The following is a 21,301-nucleotide window of genomic DNA, read 5'->3' as shown; positions in this document are numbered from 1 at the left end:
TTTCAAAGTGGCATCTCTTTGACTGAAATGAAAACCGTTTGAAGGGCAAGGCTTAACTTGCACCATCTTTTCCTTTCCTGCAAACTTCTCACCAGAGATATAGGTTACTAAATCATTGGTGACTCTAAATGGTTATTACACTTTTTTTTTCTTTTCACCTGGAGGAACCTTGAAGAAGTCAAATGTTCCACACTGAGGTGGTCTGAATTGATCAAAGTTTTGCTACCTCCTACTAATTCTGCATAATAGCTGGATTTGAAATATTAACGTATTTTGAAAAGGAAGTTCAGGTTTCTGCTTAGAAGGGATGAAATATCATTGTATCCTGAAAAATCAACATTAAAAAATGACTCGCCTAGAATGAAGGAGTCCAGCATGGGACAGCATGTTCTTTGGCATGAAAAAGCCTTTTCTTTCAACTGGCTTGGCTCAAGAAAGACGTTGTTTTGGATTGCTGCCTTTCCTGCCACAAATTCCAGTTAATCACACCAGCAGACAATATGAGAACTTGAGCTCCGTGACCTAAGAAACAGAAAATCCAGGTTACCCAGCCAGCTGAAGGTAGAGGAGATGAAAAGGACATGGGCGAAAGAGCAGTATGTTTTTCCTGGCAACACATCAATGGCTTTTTAAAGACCAGGAAGCCATGTTTACTATGTTTAAATACTGGTTTTTAGAAAGCAAAAACCACAATTCTCTTTATTTTGTAGTCCGCCAGTTATAATAATGTTTCCCTCCACCCACAACTGAATTCAGCTCCCAGTGATTGTGTTTCTCAACTTTGGCAAATTTCGTATTTCTGGACTTTAGTTCCCAGAATTCCCCAGCCAGCCTTGAAACTGGAATTGGAGTCCATACAACTTAGAGTAGATAGAAAGGAAACAAAGAGAAGGGAGGAAGAAAGAGGGAGGGAGGAAGTGAGGAGGAAAAAGGAGGGAGGCAGGGAAGGAGGAAGGCAGGAGAAAAAAAGAGGGAGCAAGGGAGTAAAGAGGAAGGAAGAAGGGAAGGAAGGAAGGAAAAGAAAGAGGGAGGGAGGAAAAAAGGGAGGAACAAGGGAAGGAAGGAAGGAGAAGAAAGAGGAAGGAAGGAGGGAAGGAGAAGAAAGAGGGAGCGAGGGAGGAAAGAAGCAAGAAGGGAAGGAAGGAAGGAAGGAAGGAAGGAAGGAAGGAAGGAAGGAAGGAAGGAGGAGGAGGAGGAGGAGAAGAAGAAGAAGAAGAAGAAGAAGAAGAAGAAGAAGAAGAAGAAGAAGAAGAAGAAGAAGAAGAAGAAGAAGAAGAAGAAGAAGAAGAAGAGGAGGAGGAGGAGGAGGAGGAGGAGGAGGAGGAGGAGGAGGAGGAGGAGGAGGAGGAGGAGGAGGAGGAAAGAGGCAGGGAGGGAAGAAAGAGGAGGGAAGGAGGGAAGGAAGAAAGATTTTCCATGTTCACTGCAATCTTCCCACAAGGGAACTCAATCGGGAAGTTCTACTGATTTTTTTTTGTCCAATCATGGTCATTCTGTTTCTTCTGTTTAGGTAAAGAAATATCCCTGAAACAATGACCCAACAGGTCATGGGTTGTCCAGGAGGATATAATAACACTTTTTGTAAATTAGAGTGTGCCCACTCTTTTCTGTACCTCAAGGAGCTGTTTACTTGACCCATCTGCACACAAGCACGTAGTTATTTATTTTTGGTTGTGTTTCTGTGTCCTTGGTAAGACCTAGAACTTTTGCTGCTGCCTTTGTTTGTTGACCATTAATTGGTAACCGATTAGATCTTTTTACTGTTTTCTCCCTAATGGCCGCTGTTTTAATTATCTGATCCTTTTCTTGCTTTCACTTACAAGCCAGGGTCATAAAAAGGGAGCCACTTATTCAAAGCCATTAAAACATGGTTTGTAATCTTTGGCCAGCAAGCAAACCGTTATCTAACAGGAAGCAATTTACCTCTCCATTCTTTTGAAGTTGTTTTTTCCCCCCAACTTCTTTGCAAGTTCTTAGTTGTAATTAGCTCACCTTTCCTAACTGGGGACTAAATTTGACTCTGCTTAACCTTTTGGAGCGAAGTCAAAGTCAATTAGATGTTGCCACAGAGGGCAACATGCCTTTTGTTTTTAAGCAGCTGATAAAATTCATCCAGGTATGATGAGAGGAAAAAAATGTTCCCATGTTGAAAAGATGCCACAGATCAAATATTTGCCACGTTGATCTGTCCGAGCAGATATTTCTGCTGTCAACAACAAGAAGGTTTAATTTTACTCCTGAGCCAATGTTAACAATAATATAAGGGCCCTGGCAGGAATTGAGGAGAGGAAGAGAAAAAGAAAAAGAAAGCAGACTTAAATGGCAAGAAATGATTTCAGAGCAACGAGAGGGCCAGGAGCTTTGCATGTCCAAGAAATCTTGGAAGGAATGGAATGCACCACACACAGGGCTCCAAAGCTTTTGGCTCTCTCCTAGGTTCTCAAATGCTAACTGTCCACAAACAAAGCCCAGCTCTGAATGCCACAGGCCTAGCCTCTCAAAAGAGGGGTGGGTCGTGCACCTGCCTCGCTCATGTGCGTCATGGGCAGCACATGGCAGAAGCTGAGAAAGTCACATTTGTGTTTGTAATGCCAGCGTGTGGGATTGTCCTGGAGGACAGAGGTCAGAAGAGGCTAAAAGATGCAGTGGTCGTCCCCCTCTCCTGTCCTCAGTGACCCCCTGCTTTCTGAACATCTGTCTTCTAACACAAGAAGGTAACAGATAACAGATAATCAGAGTTGGAAGGAACCTTGAAGGTCATCTAGTCCAACCCCACACCCAAGCGGGAGACCCTACACCATTTCTGACAAATGGCTGTCCAGTCTCTTCTTAAAACTTTCCAGTGATGAAGCTCCCAGAACTTCTGAAGCCAAGCCATTCTGATTAATTGTCCTCACTGTCAGAAAATTTCTCCTTATTTCCAGGTTGAATCTCTCCTTGTTCAGTTTCCATCCATTATTCCTTGTCTGGCCTTCGGGGGCTTTAGAAAATAGAAAACCCCTTCCTCCCTGTGGCAGCCCCTCAAATATTGGCACACTGCTATCCTGTTTCTCCTGGTCCTTCTCTTCCCTAGACTAGCCAAGCCCAGTTCCTGTAACCATTCATCGTACAGTATATTTTAGTCTCCAGTCCCCTAATCATCCTGGTTTCTCTTCTCTGCACTTTTTCTAGAGTCTTTTTTATAACGTGGTGACCAAAACTGGATGCAATACTCTAGGTGTGATCTTACTAAGGTTTTATAGAATGGCAAGATTTATCTCTCTAGTTAATCAGCCACACGACCCACCCCAAGCCACTATGAACCAAGGGTGTAGGAAACCTAGGGTAGAAGGTGTGTAGGACATCTGCTTGGGTGGGTAAAAATAAGGGTGGGATGCAGAAGTTTGAAACTAAAGAGGACCTGAAATATTTCAACGGAAATAGAGAACAAGGCTGGTTCGCACAGTGCATTAGACACTCTATATTTTTAATGACACATTAAAAATATTACACATCTCATTGAGCCATCATGGGCAGGATTTCCTACTGATTCCACTATATTGCTTCATTTTCTGTATTGAAACTGCAGCAGTGCAAGGACGCCATTAGAGTCCAGGTAGTTTTCAACTTTAGAATTTAGAATAGAATAGAGCTGGAAGGGACCTTGGAGGTCTTCTAGTCCAGCCCCCTGCGCAAGCAGGAGAATCTATACTATCTCATACAAGTGGCTGTTCAATCTCTTCTTAAAAACCTCCAGTGATGGAGCACCCACAACTTCTGGTGGCAAGCTGTTCCATTTGTTAACCGTTAGGAAGTTTCTCCTTAATTCTAGGTTGCTTCTCTCCTCGATTAAGGGAAAGGTAAAGTTTCCCCTAACACATCCATGCTAGTCATTTCCAGCTCTAGGGGGCGCTGTTCATCTCCGTTGCAAAGCTGAAGAGCCAGCGCTTGTCCCAAGACGTCTCCATGGTCATGTGGCCGGCATGACTAAACGCCTTCGAAGGCACACGGAACGCTGTTCCCTTCCCACCAAAGGGGTCCCTATTTTTCTACTTGCATTTTTTACGTGCTTTTGAACTGCTCAGTTGGCAGAAGCTGGGATAAGTAACGGGAGCTCACTCCGTTACGTGGTGCTAGGGATTCGAACCGCTGAACTGCCGACCTTTCAGATCGACAAGCTCAGCATCCTTAGCCACTGAGCCACTGCGTCCCTCCTTGATTAGTTTCCCTCAACTCTTTCTTATCTTGGCTTCTGGTGCTTTGGAGAATAGCTTGACTCCTTCTTCTTTGTGGCAGCCCCTCAAATACTGGAAGACTGCTTTCATGTCTCTCCTAATTCTTCTTTTCTTTAGACTAGCCAAACCCAACGATTCGTTTAGTGACCATTTGAAATTAGCAGGACACGTCTCTTTAATGACTCATTACTTCTTGTCCTGACCCTCTGGCGCTTTGGAGAATATCTTCTCTTCTCTGTGACAGCAGAACCTTCTCTTCAATAGATTAAACATTCCTAGCTCCTATTTCCATTTTTATACTTCTCCTCCACCCCCCTCAAATTGTCTGAAAAAGTGTAGAGAAGAGCAACAAAGATGATATTTCGTCCCTGGTTTACAGAAGGGCTGACTAGCATGGAATTTTTGTGAATAGACCGCAACCTGGTGGCACGATAAAACATAGCACACTCAGTGGGTGAAAAGAGGACTATAATGAAATCTATAGTAAATATTATCTGTTGGTGGACTCAATCATCTACAGCAGTCCCAATATGTAAAAATTACCCAACTGTGAATTGTAACCTTCCATGATGTTTTCCCCATTGTCTTTGCTTGTTGGAAGCCTGTGGACAACTGGATGTTAATGGATTGTGACCAGAGGTGGTATTCAGCAGGTTCTGACCAGTTCTGGAGAACCAGTAGCGGAAATTTTGAGTAATTCAGGAAACCGGCAAATACCACCTCTGACTGGAGATTTTACAGCATCCTTCCCCTGCCATGCCCACCAAGCCACGCCCATAGAACCGGTAGTAAAAAATTTTGAATCCCACCACTGATTGTGACCAGTGGTGGGATTCAAATGTTTTTTACTACTGGTTCTGTGGGCGTGACTTGGTGGGTGTAGTGTGGCCTGGTGGGTGTGGCTTGGTGGGCATGGCAAGGGAAGGTTACTGCAAAATCCCATTCCCTCCCCACCCCACTAACCTGCTTTCCAGCTCCGTTCTCCTGTGCAGGGCAACCAAAGAAGACCCAGCCAATCAGCTGGGACTCAATGGGAGGCAGAGAATAGATGTGGGTGGGGCCAGTCAGAGGTGGTATTTGCCAATTCTCTGAACTACTCAAAATTTCTGCTACCGGTTCTCCAGAACTGGTCAGAACCTGCTGAATACCACCTCTGATTGTGACCTTATTTTTATTTCTTTATCATATTTACATTCCACCCATCACCCTCTCAGGATAACTATTCTAGCTAAAAGACTGATATTGCTACGTAGACTGAGTCCGAAGGAGGAGTCAAACACATCATCAGACATGAGTCTCTGCGCGCCCGTAAGAGATCTAAGCCCAGCCTACTTTGAGTTCCAATGACTTTTATCCACTGCCAAATTAGCCTTGACTGTTTCAGATTCTTGTAGAGGGCCTTAAGCTTGCAACAAATCCTTATATTCTTTTGAATTGCCCAAGTTTCCTGATGTCCACGCTTGACGGATCATATACATAGAATTATAACAGTTTATTGTTTGAACATATTACACTGTATTTTATTTTTTTCACTTATTTTAAGCAATTGTGTATATATTCTATCATATACATAAAAAGCAGATAGGTCTATGCCAGATGTGGTCTTCAGCCGGTTCTGACCAGTTCTCAAGAATCGGTAGCGGAAATTTTGAGTAGTTCGGAGAACTGGCCAATCCCACCTCTGACTGGCCCCACCCCATCTATTCCCCGCCTCCCGAGTCCCAGCTGATTGGCTGGATCTTCTTTGGTTGCCCTGTACAGGAGAACGGAGCTGGAAAGTAGGTTTGTGGGGTGGGGAGGGAAGGGGGATTTTTAACTTTCTCCTGCCACGCCCACCAAGCCACACCCACAGAACCGGTAGTAAAAAAATTTGAATCCCACCACTGATCTTTGTGCACAATACATTGGGCTTAATTGTGGTTATCTAATTTGTAGCTCAGCGTGTTGGACAATCTCAAGGTGTGCCCCGACTAGTAAAATGTAAGGAAGGAAACTTGGGCTGAGGCCAGAGGACAGCAGCCAAAGAGGCCCAGAAATCTAAAAATAATGCAGAGATCAAATTGGACAAATCATTGTTCCTTTTTTAGTTCACAATGAAGTTTTTTTTTTAACATGCCACCCAAGTTGGAACAGAGCGTTGTCTGGGAAATCAATAGAGAAATCCAATTATTTTACAGAAGAGTTCAAAATAGCCTACTAATGATGAGGAACAAATGATATGTGTGTATGGGGGAACACACTGTGAGCTTAAATTTGGAGCTCAAGACTCACAGCTCAACATCTTAAGAGGGGAAGGTTTTGCATCCAAACTATAAAATGTGGGCAGGCACTTTTTTGTCATCGGAAAGGCCAAGCTTCCAAGATAAAAGACATCCAACTGGAGAACCATTTGTCCAGAATGGTATAAGATCTCCTCCTTGAGCAATGGGTTGGACTAGAAGACCTCCAAGGTCCTTTCCACCTCTATTATTTTATGTTCAATGTCTCTAGATTTGTGGGAGTTGACATTTTAGTGTAGATTCAAGAGCGGATGTACTGCCTGTTCATCAGGAAAATGAGGCTAAGAAGTAAGGCTTCTTTTAGTAGCACTCCATGTCATAAAATGTCAGGAATTCCAACTGAATTAGAACAGAACAGAGAAAAACAACAGAGTTGGAAAAGGGATCTTAGAGATCTTCTAATCCAACCCCTGCTTAAGTAGGAGACTGTATATCATTCCAGACAAGTGGCTGTTTGATCTCCATTTGCAGATACAAAACAGTGATGGACAACCATGAACAGACTTCAAGCCACAGGCTGTCCCAAACCATTTTTCTATTCATTTGTGGTGGACTCATGATTATCCCACTGATTGTGAAAATGTCAGAATTTGCAGAAATGGCAAAAGTGGATCTATTCTGTCCTTTGATTCAATTGTTGAGCATAAAGACAGATAGATAACCCTACAAATTCTTCCATACAAACTTTCTCTTATTGGATTATATTAGGTATCCTCAAGGTAACTCACAGTTATGTCGAAATGCATCTAATGTCCAATTCTTTGCATAGTTGAAATCATAGTGTAAAATGATAGTAATCTTTCCCCTATTTCATCCCATAGTAGTAGAGCCAAAGGAGAGACGCTAGCACGATGCTAGGGTCCAAGCAAGAGTGAAGAAACCTCCCCCAATGCACCAAGGGTCAATTCAATGACCAGTCAGGATTACAGATGTGACCATATGACATGGACTACATTTCCCAGGTTACCTTAACTACATTTACCATGATGCATTCCCTTAAGGGGACAGCTCCCAATTCCTAACTATCCCAATTCCCATATACTGGCTGGGCAGCATAGATCTGTCTGGTCAGGGAAAGACAATAACAACTGTTCTGAAAGGCTGGAAACCTTATATGGACTTCTTGCTGAAAGAAGAAGGAAACGATGTATGGGTTTGAAGATGAAGAAAATGTGGATTAAATGAGGAGCTGAAGAAACTTGTAAAAAAAATATTAAGACGAGGAAGGACTTTAAGATTGTAACGGTTGAAAAGAAGGTCAGACGTCATTATATTTCTTAAATATATTTATTTTTTTTATTTTTTCACTTGTTGCCTCATTTTCCTTTTCCATTTCTCTTTTGATTTATATTTTACTCCATGAAAAAAATTCCTTCATATTTTTCTTAAAAAGGACTATCTCACCCAAAGCATCAAAGGACCATTGATGGCATATTTATTTTGTATGGTATGACTTGGCTCCAGTGATGGCTGAAAACTTGTGTAACTGAATTGCAACTATTTATGGCTCTAGTTCTCTAACTAACAAGGCGTTGACTTCTCTTGAACTATATTTCATTTGAAGGAGGGGCCTTCATCACCTCTTGGAGATACCAGGACGGTGTACTTTCTTCTGAAGTCCTACCTGACTCCACACTGTCTTCTCTCTTCCTCCCTCTGCAAGTATTTCAGGAGTTGGCTTTGAGGAACATCATCAAAAGTGAAAAAGTTGGAAGGAAGGTACCAAATTCATAAAAGACCGAGTGTTTCTACTCCTTAAGACCCTTTGAGGACAACAGGGAAGATGAAGCAAGAATGGCCCTTCAGTGCAAGACATTTCAAATAGACTGTGAAGAGCAGGATTTATTTTGTGTAGCAAATTTTTTTTCACTTAACTATAACAGACCAGGGTCTTAGTAGTTGATGGTATCCTGCAAGGATTTTTTTTGGAAGAATAACGATTATTTTGGAGGTGTTTTCAGTGTTACCAATCTTTTTTTAGGAGTGGAAATTTTTTGGGGGGGGAACTGGTTTTTTCTTGGGAGAAGTTGGCCATAATTTCTTGGTAGTTGGTTGTGATGGGTTTGGGACAGTTGCTTTTGGTGTTTTCTTAGGAGATGGCTTCTTTGAGGTGGGAGGTGACACTTTCTTCAGAGTTGTTGGTTTCACTTTCTTCAGAGTTGTTGTTGGTCCTTTCTTCAGCATGGTTGTTGGAACTTTACTTGGAGTTGCTGATGACATATTCTTGAGAGCTGTTGTGGACACTTTTTTGGGAACTGCTGGAGGCTTTTTCTTGGGAGCTCCTGGTGGTCCTTTCTTGGGGGCTCCTGGTGGTCCTTTCTCAGGAGCTCCCGGTGGCCCTTTCTTGGGAGCTCCTGGTGGTCTTTTCTTGGGAGCTCCTGGTGGTCCTTTCTTGGGAGCTCCTGGTGGCCTTTTCTTGGGAGCTCCTGGTGGTCCTTTCTTGGGGGCTCCTGGTGGTCCTTTCTTGGGAGCTCCTGGTGGTCCTTTCTTGGGAGCTCCTGGTGGTCTTTTCTTGGGAGCTCCTGGTGGTCCTTTCTTGGGAGCTCCTAGTGGCCTTTTCTTGGGAGCTCCTGGTGGCCTTTTCTTGGGAGCTCCTGGTGGTCCTTTCTTGGGAACTCCTGGTGGCCCTTTCTTGGGAGATGCTGGTGGCAATGACACCTTTGAAATTGTCTGCATTATTTCTGAGGTTGTCCATGTTAATTGAAAGCTCGTGTTAATATTATTATTTGGAGACTGCTTGGACCAAGATGGACCACGCAATTTCATTGGATTGACCAACTTCATGGCCAGATAACCCTGAGTAAAGAAAGTTAGAAGATGGAGGAAACCAGTAAAAACTGAACTCTATCATCCCTCTCTCTTTCTCTTTCTCTCTCCCTCCCTCCCCTCCTCTCTCTCCCCATATGACTGACAGAGCCCTACCCCTACTACTTATAACATGTGTCAGGATTCCAACACTTAACCCAATTTAAATCGTGAGTCTCAAGCCAAACTTCCAAAACTTAAAGAGGATTTATTGGGAGTTAACATGCCGGCACTGCCTGGGTGTAGCCGACTCTGAGACACGTAATTCATTGCCACCCTTGACCCTGGTTTTCCCCCATCCCCTGGGTGTATCATCATTCATATTCTCCAATGGGACACCTCCATAGCCCAGAGTCATCAATCATACTCTCCAGTTAGAATTTTGCGTGGCAGAAACTTCGATCACCTAGAAACTATCTTTGAAAACATTTATAGAATGCAAGCTGCCCACTGTTCCCCCCTCCCTTTCTGTTGGCAACTCTAAATAGACCATAGAAATATTTTATGAGTTGACAGCATGATTCCCCTTCCAGCTTACATTTTCACATTCTTTACTGAGAAGAACTTACTGGCGCTGCGTAGATGAAATCTATGAACAGCCAGATCACCAGAAGGATGCAAATCAAAATTAGGATCTTCCATTTACTCTTCTGCCAGATAATAAAATGGATGCTCTTTAAGGGGGCTGTGAACCATAGGAAAGAGGTTTCCGGTCTCCTAGTTTGGGGGAGAAGAATGAAGAGAGACGGGGTGGTGAGATAGCCGCTGTATTCAGATGCCATTGTAACTTTGAATGGTCACTCCACACAAGCAAAGTACCAGCAAAGGAGGAGAAAGACATCCAGAGAAGTTCCAGAGACAGGAAGTCTAGTCCTGCCAAGAATGTAATAAGGGTTAATGAAGAGGCAGTTTCTGTAAGCAACACCAGAATGTTTCCTTCCTGCCTTCCTTACAGGATTAGCCCAGTAATTTCTTCTAACAACCGGTTCTCCCAACTGCTTAGAATGTTAACAGCTGGTTCTAGCGAATAGGTGCGAACCTGTAGAATCCCACCCCTGCTTTTAACCCCTAGACCTGGTCAGGGTAACTAATTGGGAAGGTGGTTTAATTTCCACCCTCCTGCCTGCCTGTCGGTTGAGAGTCTCAATCATCCAGGTCATGGTTGTCCCAAAAGACAACTGGACTTTCTTGTTTTTTATTTTCCTTTGAAAACATTTCGCTTCTCATCCAAGAAGCTTCTTCGTGGTTCTCCCAAATACCAAGAAACCACGGCCAACTTCATCCAAGAAAGAGAACTAAAGAAGCTTCTTGGACAAAAAGCGAAATGTTTTCAAAGGGAAAAAAAAACAATCAAGAAAGTCCAGTTGCCTTTTGGGAAAGCATCTTTGAGATACTTTCCTGCTTCCAAATCTGCCAATCCCTATGAATGGTGATGTAAGGCTTGCAGCTACTTTCCCAGAGATGCTATTCAGCCAGTTCTCACAGGTTAAAGAGAACCGGTAGTGGAAATTTTGAGTAGTTTGGAGAACCGGCAAATACCGCCTCTTGACTGGCCCCGCCCCTGTCTATTCTCCGCCTCCCAAGTCCCAGCTGATTGGCTGGGTCTTTGGTTCCCCGCACAGGAGAACAGAGCTGGATAGCAGGTTAGTGGGGTGGGGAGGGAATGGAGATTTTGCAGTCTCCTTCCCCTGCCACGTGCACCAAGCCACACCCACCAAGCCACGCCCACAGAACCGGTAGTAAAAAAAATTTGAATCCCACCATTGTTCCTTCCATACTTTCTCAAGTTACAATTCTGAGGACAGTCATCCCTCCACCAGGTTTTCTATCCGAGGACACCCGCGTTCTGATCTTACTCTGGTGGCTTCAGAAAAGGGTTTGCATTCGGCTCTTCTCTTCCTCTCCCAGCTGGCAGTTCGTCGGCCTCCAAATCGGTCAGCAATTCCAGAGACATCTCGATCTTTCCCTAGAAAGCCAGAGACACACAAGAACATAAAGTGGAGATGAAAAGTCATTCTTGATGGGCTTGAATATACAGTAGAGAATAACATTGGAGTTGGAAGGGACCTTGAGGTCTTAAGTCCAACCTTCTGCTTAGGCAGGAAAGTCTATACCATTTCAGACAAATGATTGGCCGATCTTTTCTTATAAACATCCAGTGTTGGAGCATATACAACTTCTGGAGTCAAGTTGTTCCGCTGATTAATTGTTCCAATTGTCAGGAACTTTCTCCTTAGTTCTAGGTTGTTTCTCTCCTTGATTAGTTTCCACCCATTGCTTCGTGTCCTTCCCTCAGGTACTTTGGAGCAGGGGTCCTCAACCACCGGGCCCCGGACCGGGACCGGTCCGTGGATCATTTTGTACCGGGCTGCTGCTACTTGGGCGCTTCCATCTTGTTTCGACGGCGCTTGAGAAAGTGCTTCTGGGTGAGCTTGTCGGTCGTCGGTTGGAAAGCAGCGTTTGGGTGCTGAAGGAATCCTCGCGCCTTAGTTTTGTCGAAGGGGGCAGTGGCTTCGAACGAAGAGCCGTCCCGATGGCAGTGGAGTCTCGCGTTACTCAGGAGGAGATTAAGAAAGAGCCTGAAAAGCCCATCGACCGCGAGAAGGTACAAAGGAGGAGTTGAAGGTGGCGGGGAGAAGCGGGGGACAGCTGGCTGGCCGGTCGCTCGGCTCGCCTTGCCTTGGTTGTGCGTGCTGATGCCGGTATCAGTCCGTGGATCATTTTGTACCGGGCCGTAAAGAATTAATAATCATGAAACTGGTCCCTGGTACAAAAAAGGTTGGGGACCACTGCTTTGGAGAATAGCTTGATCCTCTACTCCTTACCTTTGGACAGTTGTAGCCAGCCTCGCACACCTTAACACTTGTCTTGCCAGCCCATTTTTTCTGCAGCCGGCAAGGCTGGCCAGGTTTTCTTAAGGTCTCTGTAGCTGAGAACAAAGCTCTGGATCGATCCAGAGCTCCATTATCGGCTGCAGAGGCCTTCAGGAAAGCCTTGCTGGCTGCAGAAGAAGCTCCTGACAGAGAAAAGGAGGCTGGGGGCGATGGGGCCAAGTGAGGTTAATCAGTGGATGACATCCCCTGAAAATAAGACCTGTTGCCTTTTTTGGTGGCAAAGAAAAAAGAAAAAAAAGACAGGGTCTTATTAACATTAGCAATTAGAGAGCAAGAAGAAAGGGAGTACGATAAGATTTGGGGTTTATTTTATGGATGGTTAGAAAGCAGAGTAAGAAATTAAAGGATACTGTAATAATGATATACTGTAATAGATCATTCTGAATAAGTTATAACACGAATATATAACCTAGTAAGAGTTGGGATTTGCTTTCAAGGATAGCTGAAAACTGAAACAAAAAAAAACACCTAATGACATAATGATAATAATCATATAATACAATATATTTTGTTGATTAGAATATGTGAAATGTTAAAAGGGGACTATGCAAAAGAAATGAAATACTTAATTCTCCATATAATCACGGCAGCAAGAATTGCGTTGGCACAATGCTGGAAGGGTGACCAAATGCCAACAAATAATTTGATAATTCATAAAGTTCTTGACTGCGCTGAAATGGACCTACTTGCACAAAAACTTATAAGGTAGACTCAAAATCTACTACAGCTTGGGGAAAATGGTACAACTGGATGAAGGAGAAAAACCAGGAAATTGAAAGATAAGGATTTGAAAAATGAAATGGTTAAACTGAGAGCATATACCAAAAATAGAAAATGAATATTAGTAAAATTGTTTTCAATAAATGATCACACCGTCTTAGCTGATAAGAAATATATATGTTTTATGTCAATATTTGTATTTGTATATTGGTTTTGTCTGGTAACGAAACGTGGTATTTTATACACTGTATATATTTTTCTTTTTAATCTTTAATAAAGTTTGTTTTAAAATTAAAAAAAAAGAATATGAGTGCAAACTCAACAAGAAATGGATGCAAAAATTATTATGTGCACAAGATATGTGTACCCAGTCGAGACACTGTATAACTGAAAGATGGTTTTGTTTGTTGTTTTTGTTATAAAAATTAAAAAAAAACTTAAAAAAAGAAGACAGGGCCTTATTTTCGGGGAAACATGCTACGTGTAATTGGAGGTTTTAGAGATACCCTATTAGCACCCGTATCCCGCCAATCTCTTCCTGACTTACGGACACTCGTGGCTTGTCTTTCTCGAAGACAATGCAAGGCCACCAGCCCCTCATATTCCTTTGGCTGAACAGGGAAATGCATTTCTGTTTCCGTCGGTGAAAAGGAGTGGAAGATCTGGCCCTGCCGCTATCGTCCTGCAGGACTTTCAGACTGCAATCCCGAGGCCGCTTGGCAGGCCGTGGAATGCTGGTTAAGTTGATTTCCAGGTTGCCTACAGAGGAGGAACAAAAGTATAAGGTCCCCTGCAGGGAGTTGGACTAGAAGACCTCCAAGGCCCCTTCCAACCCTTCCATGGTTCGCAGAAGGTAACGCAACGTCCTAAGCAGCCCTGCTATGTACATCGGACCGTCCGAAGCTGGGCATGGAAGAATGGCAAGAAGTAACGGGTGGACAATCACGAAAGAAATGACTGGAGATAGTTGAATGGCTGGATGCCTTTCCTGTCCCCGGTGTGGAGTTTTGTTCAGCCGATATATTCTCAATCAAACAAAATGAGCATGCCGAGAGGAAAATCTTGTTGAGAAGCGGCAGAAAACTTTATTCCAAGAGCCCTCATCCTGTTCAAAAAAATCTTACCTATGAAATCGTCAGCTGAGAATTTGTCATTATCCCAGACCTGGATGATCAGTTTCGGAGGTACTTTCTGCATGGTCTCATCCAGACTCCAAAAATGTTGCTGCAAGAAAAACGGAAGGGAAGAAAATGGTATTTAAGATGAAAGCGCTAAAAAGGAGAGATTGTAATGGACGCCCCCTCGGATGTCTGGGAAGAACGGTGTGACATACATGGGAGGATAAATGAAACAGTTGAACGAAGCACCTGTCAAAACTAACGCTTCTAGAGAAGAAGATGCCTTGATCAGATCAATCGGAAGAAAAAACTAAAATTGTGCTATTAATCCTTAATGTTATTACCGGACAATAATTCCTCCCTCCCTCTTTCTTTCTTTCTTTCTTTCTTTCTTTCTTTCTTTCTTTCTTTCTTTCTTTCTTTCTTTCTTTCTTTCTTTCTTTCTTTCTCTCTTCTTTCTTTTCCTTCCTTCCTTTCTCTCTCCTTTCTCCGTTTCTTTCTTTATTCCTTTCTTTCTTTCTTTCTTTCTTTCTCTCTCTCTCTCTCTCTCTCTTTCTTTCTTTCCTTCCTTCCTTCCTTCCTTCCTTCCTTCCTTCCTTCCTTCCTTCCTTCCTTCCTTCCTTCCTTCCTCCTCTTTCTCCTTTCCTAACTTCTTCCTTCCTTCCTTCCTTCCTTCCTTCCTTCCTTCCTTCCTTCCTTCCTTCTTTCTTTCTTTCTTTCTTTCTCTTTATTTTTTCTTTCTTTTCCTTCCTTCCTCTTTCCTTCTCTCTCCCTCTCACTCTCTTTCTTTTCCTTCCTTCCTTCCTTCTTCCTTCCTTCCTTCCTTCCTTCCTTCCTTCCTTCCTTCCTTCCTTCCTTCCTTCCTTCCTTCCTTCCTTCCTTCCTTCCTTCTTTCTCTCCATCCCTCCCTCCCTCTCTCCCTTCTCCTTCCCTCCTTCTCCTTTATAACCCTGTGATTCCATTTTGGGCACTTGGCAATTGGCTCACATTTACAGCTCTTTGCAGCATAACTTTGATTTCTGATGGTTTTTTTTTTTTTTTTTTTTGCCAGCTTCTGGCATTTACTTCTAGTTTCCAGGAAAAAAAAAAAAAACATCCATTGGGGAAAACTAAGCTGTTAACACCAGTTACATTAATAACCTGGCTTCCTCAGTCACTTTGTTCATCAGAAGGTCGCAAAGGAGGCTCACGTGACCTTGGGACTCAGCAACGGTCATAAGTACGAACCAGTTGCCCAACATCTGAATTTTGATCACATGATGATGGGAACGCTGCAAAGATCATACCGTATTTGCCGGCGTATAAGGCGACTGGGCGTATAAGACGACCCCCAACATTTCCACTCAAAATATAGAGTTTGTTATATACTCGCCGTATAAGACGACCCCCCACTTGGAGGCATGTTTTTCAGGGCAAAAAGTCATCTCATACGCCGGCAAATACGGTAAGTTGTAACACTTGGGGTATTCTGGATATAATTCTTGATTGACACCCCCGCCCTTTCCCCCAAACTTACAAAGCCACCAAAATGCTTTAGAGAGGCAGCTTCGCCTTTCTCAGGCTGGCACTCAATTCCTCTCCCTTTCTTTGTGACAGCCCCGCGTGCGTGCCATCGGGACTCAAGGGTGGGGGATGGACAGCTGCCAATCTCTCTCTCTCTCTCTCTCTCTCTCTCTCTCTCTCTCTCTGTGTGTGTGTGTGTGTGGTGTGGAGGGTAATTCCGGCTATCTCTGGCCTCCGTTCGGTTTTAAAGTCGCTTGGCCGGTTCCCAAGTCAGCAGCGCGCTGGCCGGGAGACGCGGCGCCGGGTGGCAGCTCGGTGCAGGGGAGGCGGATCTTTCTCTCTTAAGTGAGGAGGGGACAAGAGGAGGGATGGGACGGGACAGGGGGTGGGAGGAGGTCCCTCGCCTTCTTCCACCGCCCACGGACCCTTTTCTTCCCAAGGGGACCCTGGAAAGCAGCTCGGGAGCCGGGTGGCCCTGCCCAGCAGGGTCCCATCAGGAACTTCCCGAGGACATCCCCCAAGCACAGCCCTCCCGGTCTTTCAAAGAGGGAGGGAGAAGCGGAGGAGCAAATTGCCGCCCCCGCCCCGCTGCCCAGAAGGAGGGCGCCACAGTCCACCCCCACCACCTTCTCCCTCCCACTCCCGGGCCATTACGCGGCTCGGGGCTGGCTGGGCGAAGCGGCCCGCCAGAGACCCTCCGCTCCACCCCCACCCCACCTCCAGATTGGCCTCGCAAGCGCCCGAGCCGGGCGGAGGGTGGGGGTGGGGGGAGGAGGAGGAAGAGACTCCGGCTGGGCTTGAAGGGGCTTCGCAAGTTGCGGAGCCCGCCCCGTCGCTCTTGCACCGAGTGACAACGTATTTACCGGCGTATAAGACGACCCCCCCACTTGGAGGCATGTTTTTCAGGGCAAAAAAGTCGTCTTATACGCCGGCAAATACGGTAACTGAAAAACGGGCATAAGTCAATTTTTTCAGTGCCATTGTAACTTTGAATGATGCCTAAACAAACCGTTGTAAGTTGAGGACTCCCTGTTACTTAAAAAAAAGACTAGAAAGTATGTTATTCCGTGGCTTTCCTGTCTGTCTCAGAAGGTGGCAGCATTTCACCATCTTTAGGCTTGGAAGAATAAGAGAGAGTAAGAGAGGGTGGGAGAGGGAGGGAGAAGGAGAAAGAGAGAGGGAAGGAGAGAGAGAAAGAGGGAGGAAGGGAGAGAGAGGGAGGGAGAAAGAGAGAGGGAAAGAGCAGGAGAGGGAGAGAGAAAGAGAGGGAGAGAAAGAGAGGGGAGAGAGAGAGAGAGCAGGAGAGAGAAAGAGAGAGAGCAGGAGAGAGAGAGAGAGAGAGAGAGAGAGAGAGAGAGAAAGAGAGGGAGAGAGCGGGAGAGAGGGAGGGAAAGAGAAAGAGAGAGGGAGAGAGAGAAGTAGAGAGAGAGAAAGAGAAAGAGAAAGAGAAAGAAAGAGGGGGATGGAGAGAGGAAGAGAGAGAAAGAGAGAGAGAGAGAGAAAAGAGGGACAGAGAGAGAAAGGAGAGGGAGAGAGAAAGAAAGAGGGAGAGAGAAGAGAAAAGAAAGAGAGGGGGGAGAGAGAGAGAGAGAGAGAAAGAAAGAGGGAGAAAGAAAGAGGGACAGAGAGAGAAAGCAAGAGAGAAAGGAATAGAGAGGGAGAGAGAAGTAGAGAGAGAAAGAAAGAGAGGGAGAGACAAAGAGATAGAGAGAGGGAAAGAGGAAAGAGAAAGAGAGAGGGGAGAGAGAAGTAGAGAGATAGAAAGAGAAAAAAAGAGAGGGAGAGGGAGAAAGAAAGAGAGGGACAGAGAGAGAAAGCGAGAGAGAAAGGAATAGAGAGGGAGAGAGAAATAGAGAGAGAAAGAAAGAGAGGGAGACAAAGAGACAGAGAGAGAGAAAGAGGGAAAGAGAAAGAGAGAGGGGGGAGAGAGAAGTAGAGAGAGAGAAAGAGAAAAAAGAGAAAGAAAGAGAGGGACAGAGAGGAAAAGAGAGAGAAAAAGAGAGAGAGAGAGAAAAAGAGAGGGTGGGGAGAAAGGGAACTAAAAGCCAGTTTATGCCCCACCTTCTTAGTGAGGACACAAGCTTGCTCCATGGGCAGATAATCCAGTGTGAATATGAACCGCCAGTTGAAGTTGCCTTCTCCTGCCAAAGACCTATAATGGACATCCGTTCTTTGCTTGTCTTCCTCCTGGCCATCCAGCCACCTGGGACCAAAGCAAAGGAGAGGGACAGAAATATTTTTAGCCAACCCAAAAATGGGATCGGATTTAGTGAAAGGTGCATTATGTAATCGGGTTGGAGTGTTGGCCAGCAGGTGTAGACGGAAATGAAAGCAGCCATGTCCACTGACTCTCTGTTGGCATGTAGGTTGTGTGGAAATGTGTGAAGGACCTTCGATGGGGGTAGAAATGACACTCCTGTCAAACCACGACTGGTTTGATTCTCCACTTCTCACAGAAGAAGCTGTGGTTTGGGGTTGTGGGATGAAGAAGGAAAGGGCCGTAGAAGTAGGAATCCAGGAATGGCGCTCAAGGGATGCAAAGAAGAGACCAAAGCCTTTGCCAAGGGAAAGATAGGATTGGAAAAAAAGAGAAGGCCTGATTCAGCGGTGGGATTCAGCCGGTACACACCGGTTTGAGGGAACCGGTAGTTCCGGCAATTAGTTAGCCCTGCCCACCCACCTCTAGTCCAGCGTTGGTGAACCTTTTTATTGTGGTGTGCCGAAAGTGTGTGTGTGTGTGTGTGCGATAGTGTGCGCACACATATTCCAGCACCCACAATGCTGCATGCACAACAGCCTGCCCCACCCCCTTACCTGCACTGCGCATACGCGCCTCCTAGTTGATTTTCGGCCCGTTTGAGGCCGTTTTCGTCTTCCCAGAGGCTCGAGGGAAGCCTTTGCAGCCTCAGGAGGCCGAAAAACGGGCCTTCTGGAAATACCGGAAGTGCCTGTTTTCAGCCTCAGGAGGGCCTCTGGAGCCTGGGGGAGGCCGTTTTCGCCCTCCTGGAAGCTTGAGGGAAGCCTCTGGAAGCTGAAAACGGGCCTGTTTCGGCACTTCTGGTATTTCCGGAGGGCCCATTTTCCGGCCTCCTGAGGCTGCAGAGGCTTTCTTCGAGTCTCTGGGAGAGCGAATATGGCCTCAAATGGGCCAAAAATCACCTGGGAGGCACGTGCATGCACAGTGCAGGTAAGTTTGGCTGGGGCTCGCGTGCCCGCACAAATGGCTCTGCATGCCACCTGTGGAACACGTGCCGTAGGTTCCCCATCATGGCCCTAGTCTGTCCTATATTTCTTTGCTTTTCAGCCCAGCTGATTCGTGTGGCACAGCGGTTTGCCGCCTATCAGCTGTTTTACTCACCATGGCTGCAGCAGAAAGTGAGTTTGAGCTGAAATTGTTTGTTTTTCAAACTCTGCACCTGCGAAGTGCGCGCTCACTGAACCGGTTGTTACACCGGTTGAATCCCACCACCGATGGCTAGACTGATGGATCTGCATGAGCTTTCTCAGTGTCTCCTCTCCCCGCTGAGATGCTGAAGATGGGAAGAGTTATGTCGCCTTTTGTTTCAGAAGAAACTTACAAACTCCCCCTGAATTATGTTACTACTTTTGAATACTATGGAACCACTTCCTTCCTCTGAAGGGGAAAAATAAATAACCAATCACATCTTTTTAAGAACAGAGGAAATGGATTCCTTATCAAAATGCACCTGATTGGGATCCCCCACCAAGATGACTGATCTCATACCCTTTCACATAGATGTCACTCATCTTGTCTCCAAAGATATTGGTATCTTCTAGATCCACATCTTTTGTGTTCCAAATTATGCAGCGGAGCTCGTATCTAGAAAGAAGAGAGAAGAAGGTGATTTTCCTATGGTGCAGAGTGAACTTGAACCCGGATCTTTCCATTCCTAGCTCAATGAGGTCAACCACTACCCTCCTCTGACTTTTGGGGTGGGGGGACAAGGAAGAAGCTTCCAGGAAGAGGAAGCTATACTTGGGCATCCCTTGAGCCTAGAGTCGGCTAAAAGTCTGCGGAGTTTCTCAGTCATTCAGGTCATGGTTGTCTCAAATGTGTTCTTTTTTCCCAGAAGGCAAATGAACTTTCTTGTTTTTTCCTTTGAAGACATTTTGCTTCTCATCCAAGAAGCTTCTTCAGCTCTGACAAACCACCAAGTGGCCTCAACGACCCTCTCAAAGGATACAAATGACCAGAGCTGTCTGCAAGGAGTATAAATCCTTCCATTCCCCACCATCCTGTCAGAGCTTGAAGAAGCTTCTTGGATGAGAAGCAAAACATCTTCAAACAAAAAAACAAGGAAGTCCACTTGCCTCCTGAAAAATTGTTTGGGGGAATTCTAAGCAGAAAACAATTCTTGGCTCCATTTGCTGAGAAAGGTGCATTTTTATTAGAGATCAAATGTATTGCAGCAATGCAGAGCCAGAACTGAGATTCGCACCAACTTCCCTACAATATGCATTCCCCTTCTTAACTGTCTTTCATTTCCCACCCCAAGGTAACCAATTAAAATCTTGCTGGCTGTTTTCCTAATGGTCAGTTCTAATATGCCACTCCCTCCTTCTTCCAGCTGGGTGAGATGACACAGCACCTACTTTTGATTTCCCAAGCAAGCCCTCGTCCCCCTTCTCCTTAGTCAGTGGCAGAACTGTCACCACATATCAGCGAAGCACAAGCAAGTGTGAGGTGGCAGCTGACATTTAGTTTAGTTGCGTAAAGCGACTTGACACAAATCGGCAGCACCTACTTCCTGGGCTTCCGTGGGGTGATATCAAATGGAGGTCCTGGGTCGCCCAAGTAGAGTGGGAAGACGTCCACCCACATCTGCAATTTACCCTGGATAGGAGAGAGGTACAGGGTTTATAAGACGATATCCACCATGATAGATTTGCCGGTCTGTCGGATTCTTCTTTCTATCAGCTAACAAGTATAGTATGAAAATCTGAGATTAAGGGTTACTTGGTCAATCCCAGGTAGAGCTGAGTCGTAGAGGGTGCGAGTTTCTATGTGTTCAGAGACCAAACCACATGTCCGGAGAAGATGGAGTGCCATACGTTCTTTGGCGGGTCCCAGAAATCCATGCGAAGGTACTTTGGTCTCTGAAAGGAGGAAACATCAGGTGGAATCCCATCAAACTCAACCCAAGGCCTTGAGTAGGCAAAACATCAGTGACTATAGTTTTAAAAGTGGGGGTTAAGAGGAAGAATCTCTAAAGTTAAAATATCTAAGGTGGGTTTGAGTGAAAGTAAGGAGTTCCAAAATGTAGTTCATTCCCTTTCCTTTTGACCGGGAGAAGGTTGATAGCTAAGGAAAGCCTTAACCAGCTTTCCAAACATTGCTAGACAGCAGTTACTTGACTTCCTGCAGGCATCTTCATAGCTTTCCTACCTGGGTTTGCAATAGTTAAAGGAGACACTGAATTTCCCAAGAATCCTAGTTGGCAACCTCCACTTCCAAATTGTGATGCTCTCTACCCATTCTTGAGTTGTCAGTGTTTGGGGCGAGACGCACTGCCCCAAACAGTACAGTACCGAAAGTTGGATGGAAACTTACCGAAGTCAGAGAGCAGATAAGTTCTACCCATGAAAACAGCTTTGCTTCCATCTTCACTTATCTCCGTCTGGGGCAAGTTTTTGGCCTGAATATGATTTTCCAAGAGTTCGCTTGGAAGAAGCTGATCTCTCCATTGTGTGGGGCCAGCCCTACAAGAGAGAGAAGGGGATCAATGTTTGTAGAGAGCGTTTTCAGA

The 21,301-nt window shown here is 45.1% G+C and overlaps 1 protein-coding gene across 1 annotated transcript in view; it reads right to left on the bottom strand.

Moving 5' to 3' along the window:
- Positions 1–8,470: 8,470 nt before the first annotated feature.
- Positions 8,471–21,301, bottom strand: part of FER1L5 (fer-1 like family member 5) — a 66,970-nt gene continuing 54,139 nt past the window's right edge. Inside the window, exons 38-47 of the mRNA XM_087969815.1 lie at positions 21,106–21,254; positions 20,512–20,651; positions 20,300–20,388; positions 19,279–19,374; positions 17,595–17,736; positions 14,037–14,136; positions 13,460–13,671; positions 11,155–11,264; positions 9,868–10,015; positions 8,471–9,289 (exon numbers count right to left, since the gene is read on the bottom strand). Of these exons, the coding sequence (XP_087825941.1) occupies positions 8,471–9,289; positions 9,868–10,015; positions 11,155–11,264; positions 13,460–13,671; positions 14,037–14,136; positions 17,595–17,736; positions 19,279–19,374; positions 20,300–20,388; positions 20,512–20,651; positions 21,106–21,254 (2,005 nt within the window). The remainder of the gene's footprint in view (positions 9,290–9,867; positions 10,016–11,154; positions 11,265–13,459; positions 13,672–14,036; positions 14,137–17,594; positions 17,737–19,278; positions 19,375–20,299; positions 20,389–20,511; positions 20,652–21,105; positions 21,255–21,301) is intronic.

The sequence above is a fragment of the Notechis scutatus genome, chromosome 7, assembly GCF_049901735.1.
Source record: "Notechis scutatus isolate UNSWTSFEM ecotype Mainland chromosome 7, rNotScu1.2, whole genome shotgun sequence".
Taxonomy (NCBI): domain Eukaryota; kingdom Metazoa; phylum Chordata; class Lepidosauria; order Squamata; family Elapidae; genus Notechis; species Notechis scutatus.
The sequence above is the reverse complement of the archived record's forward strand: the minus strand, read 5'-3'. Positions and strand labels throughout refer to the sequence as shown.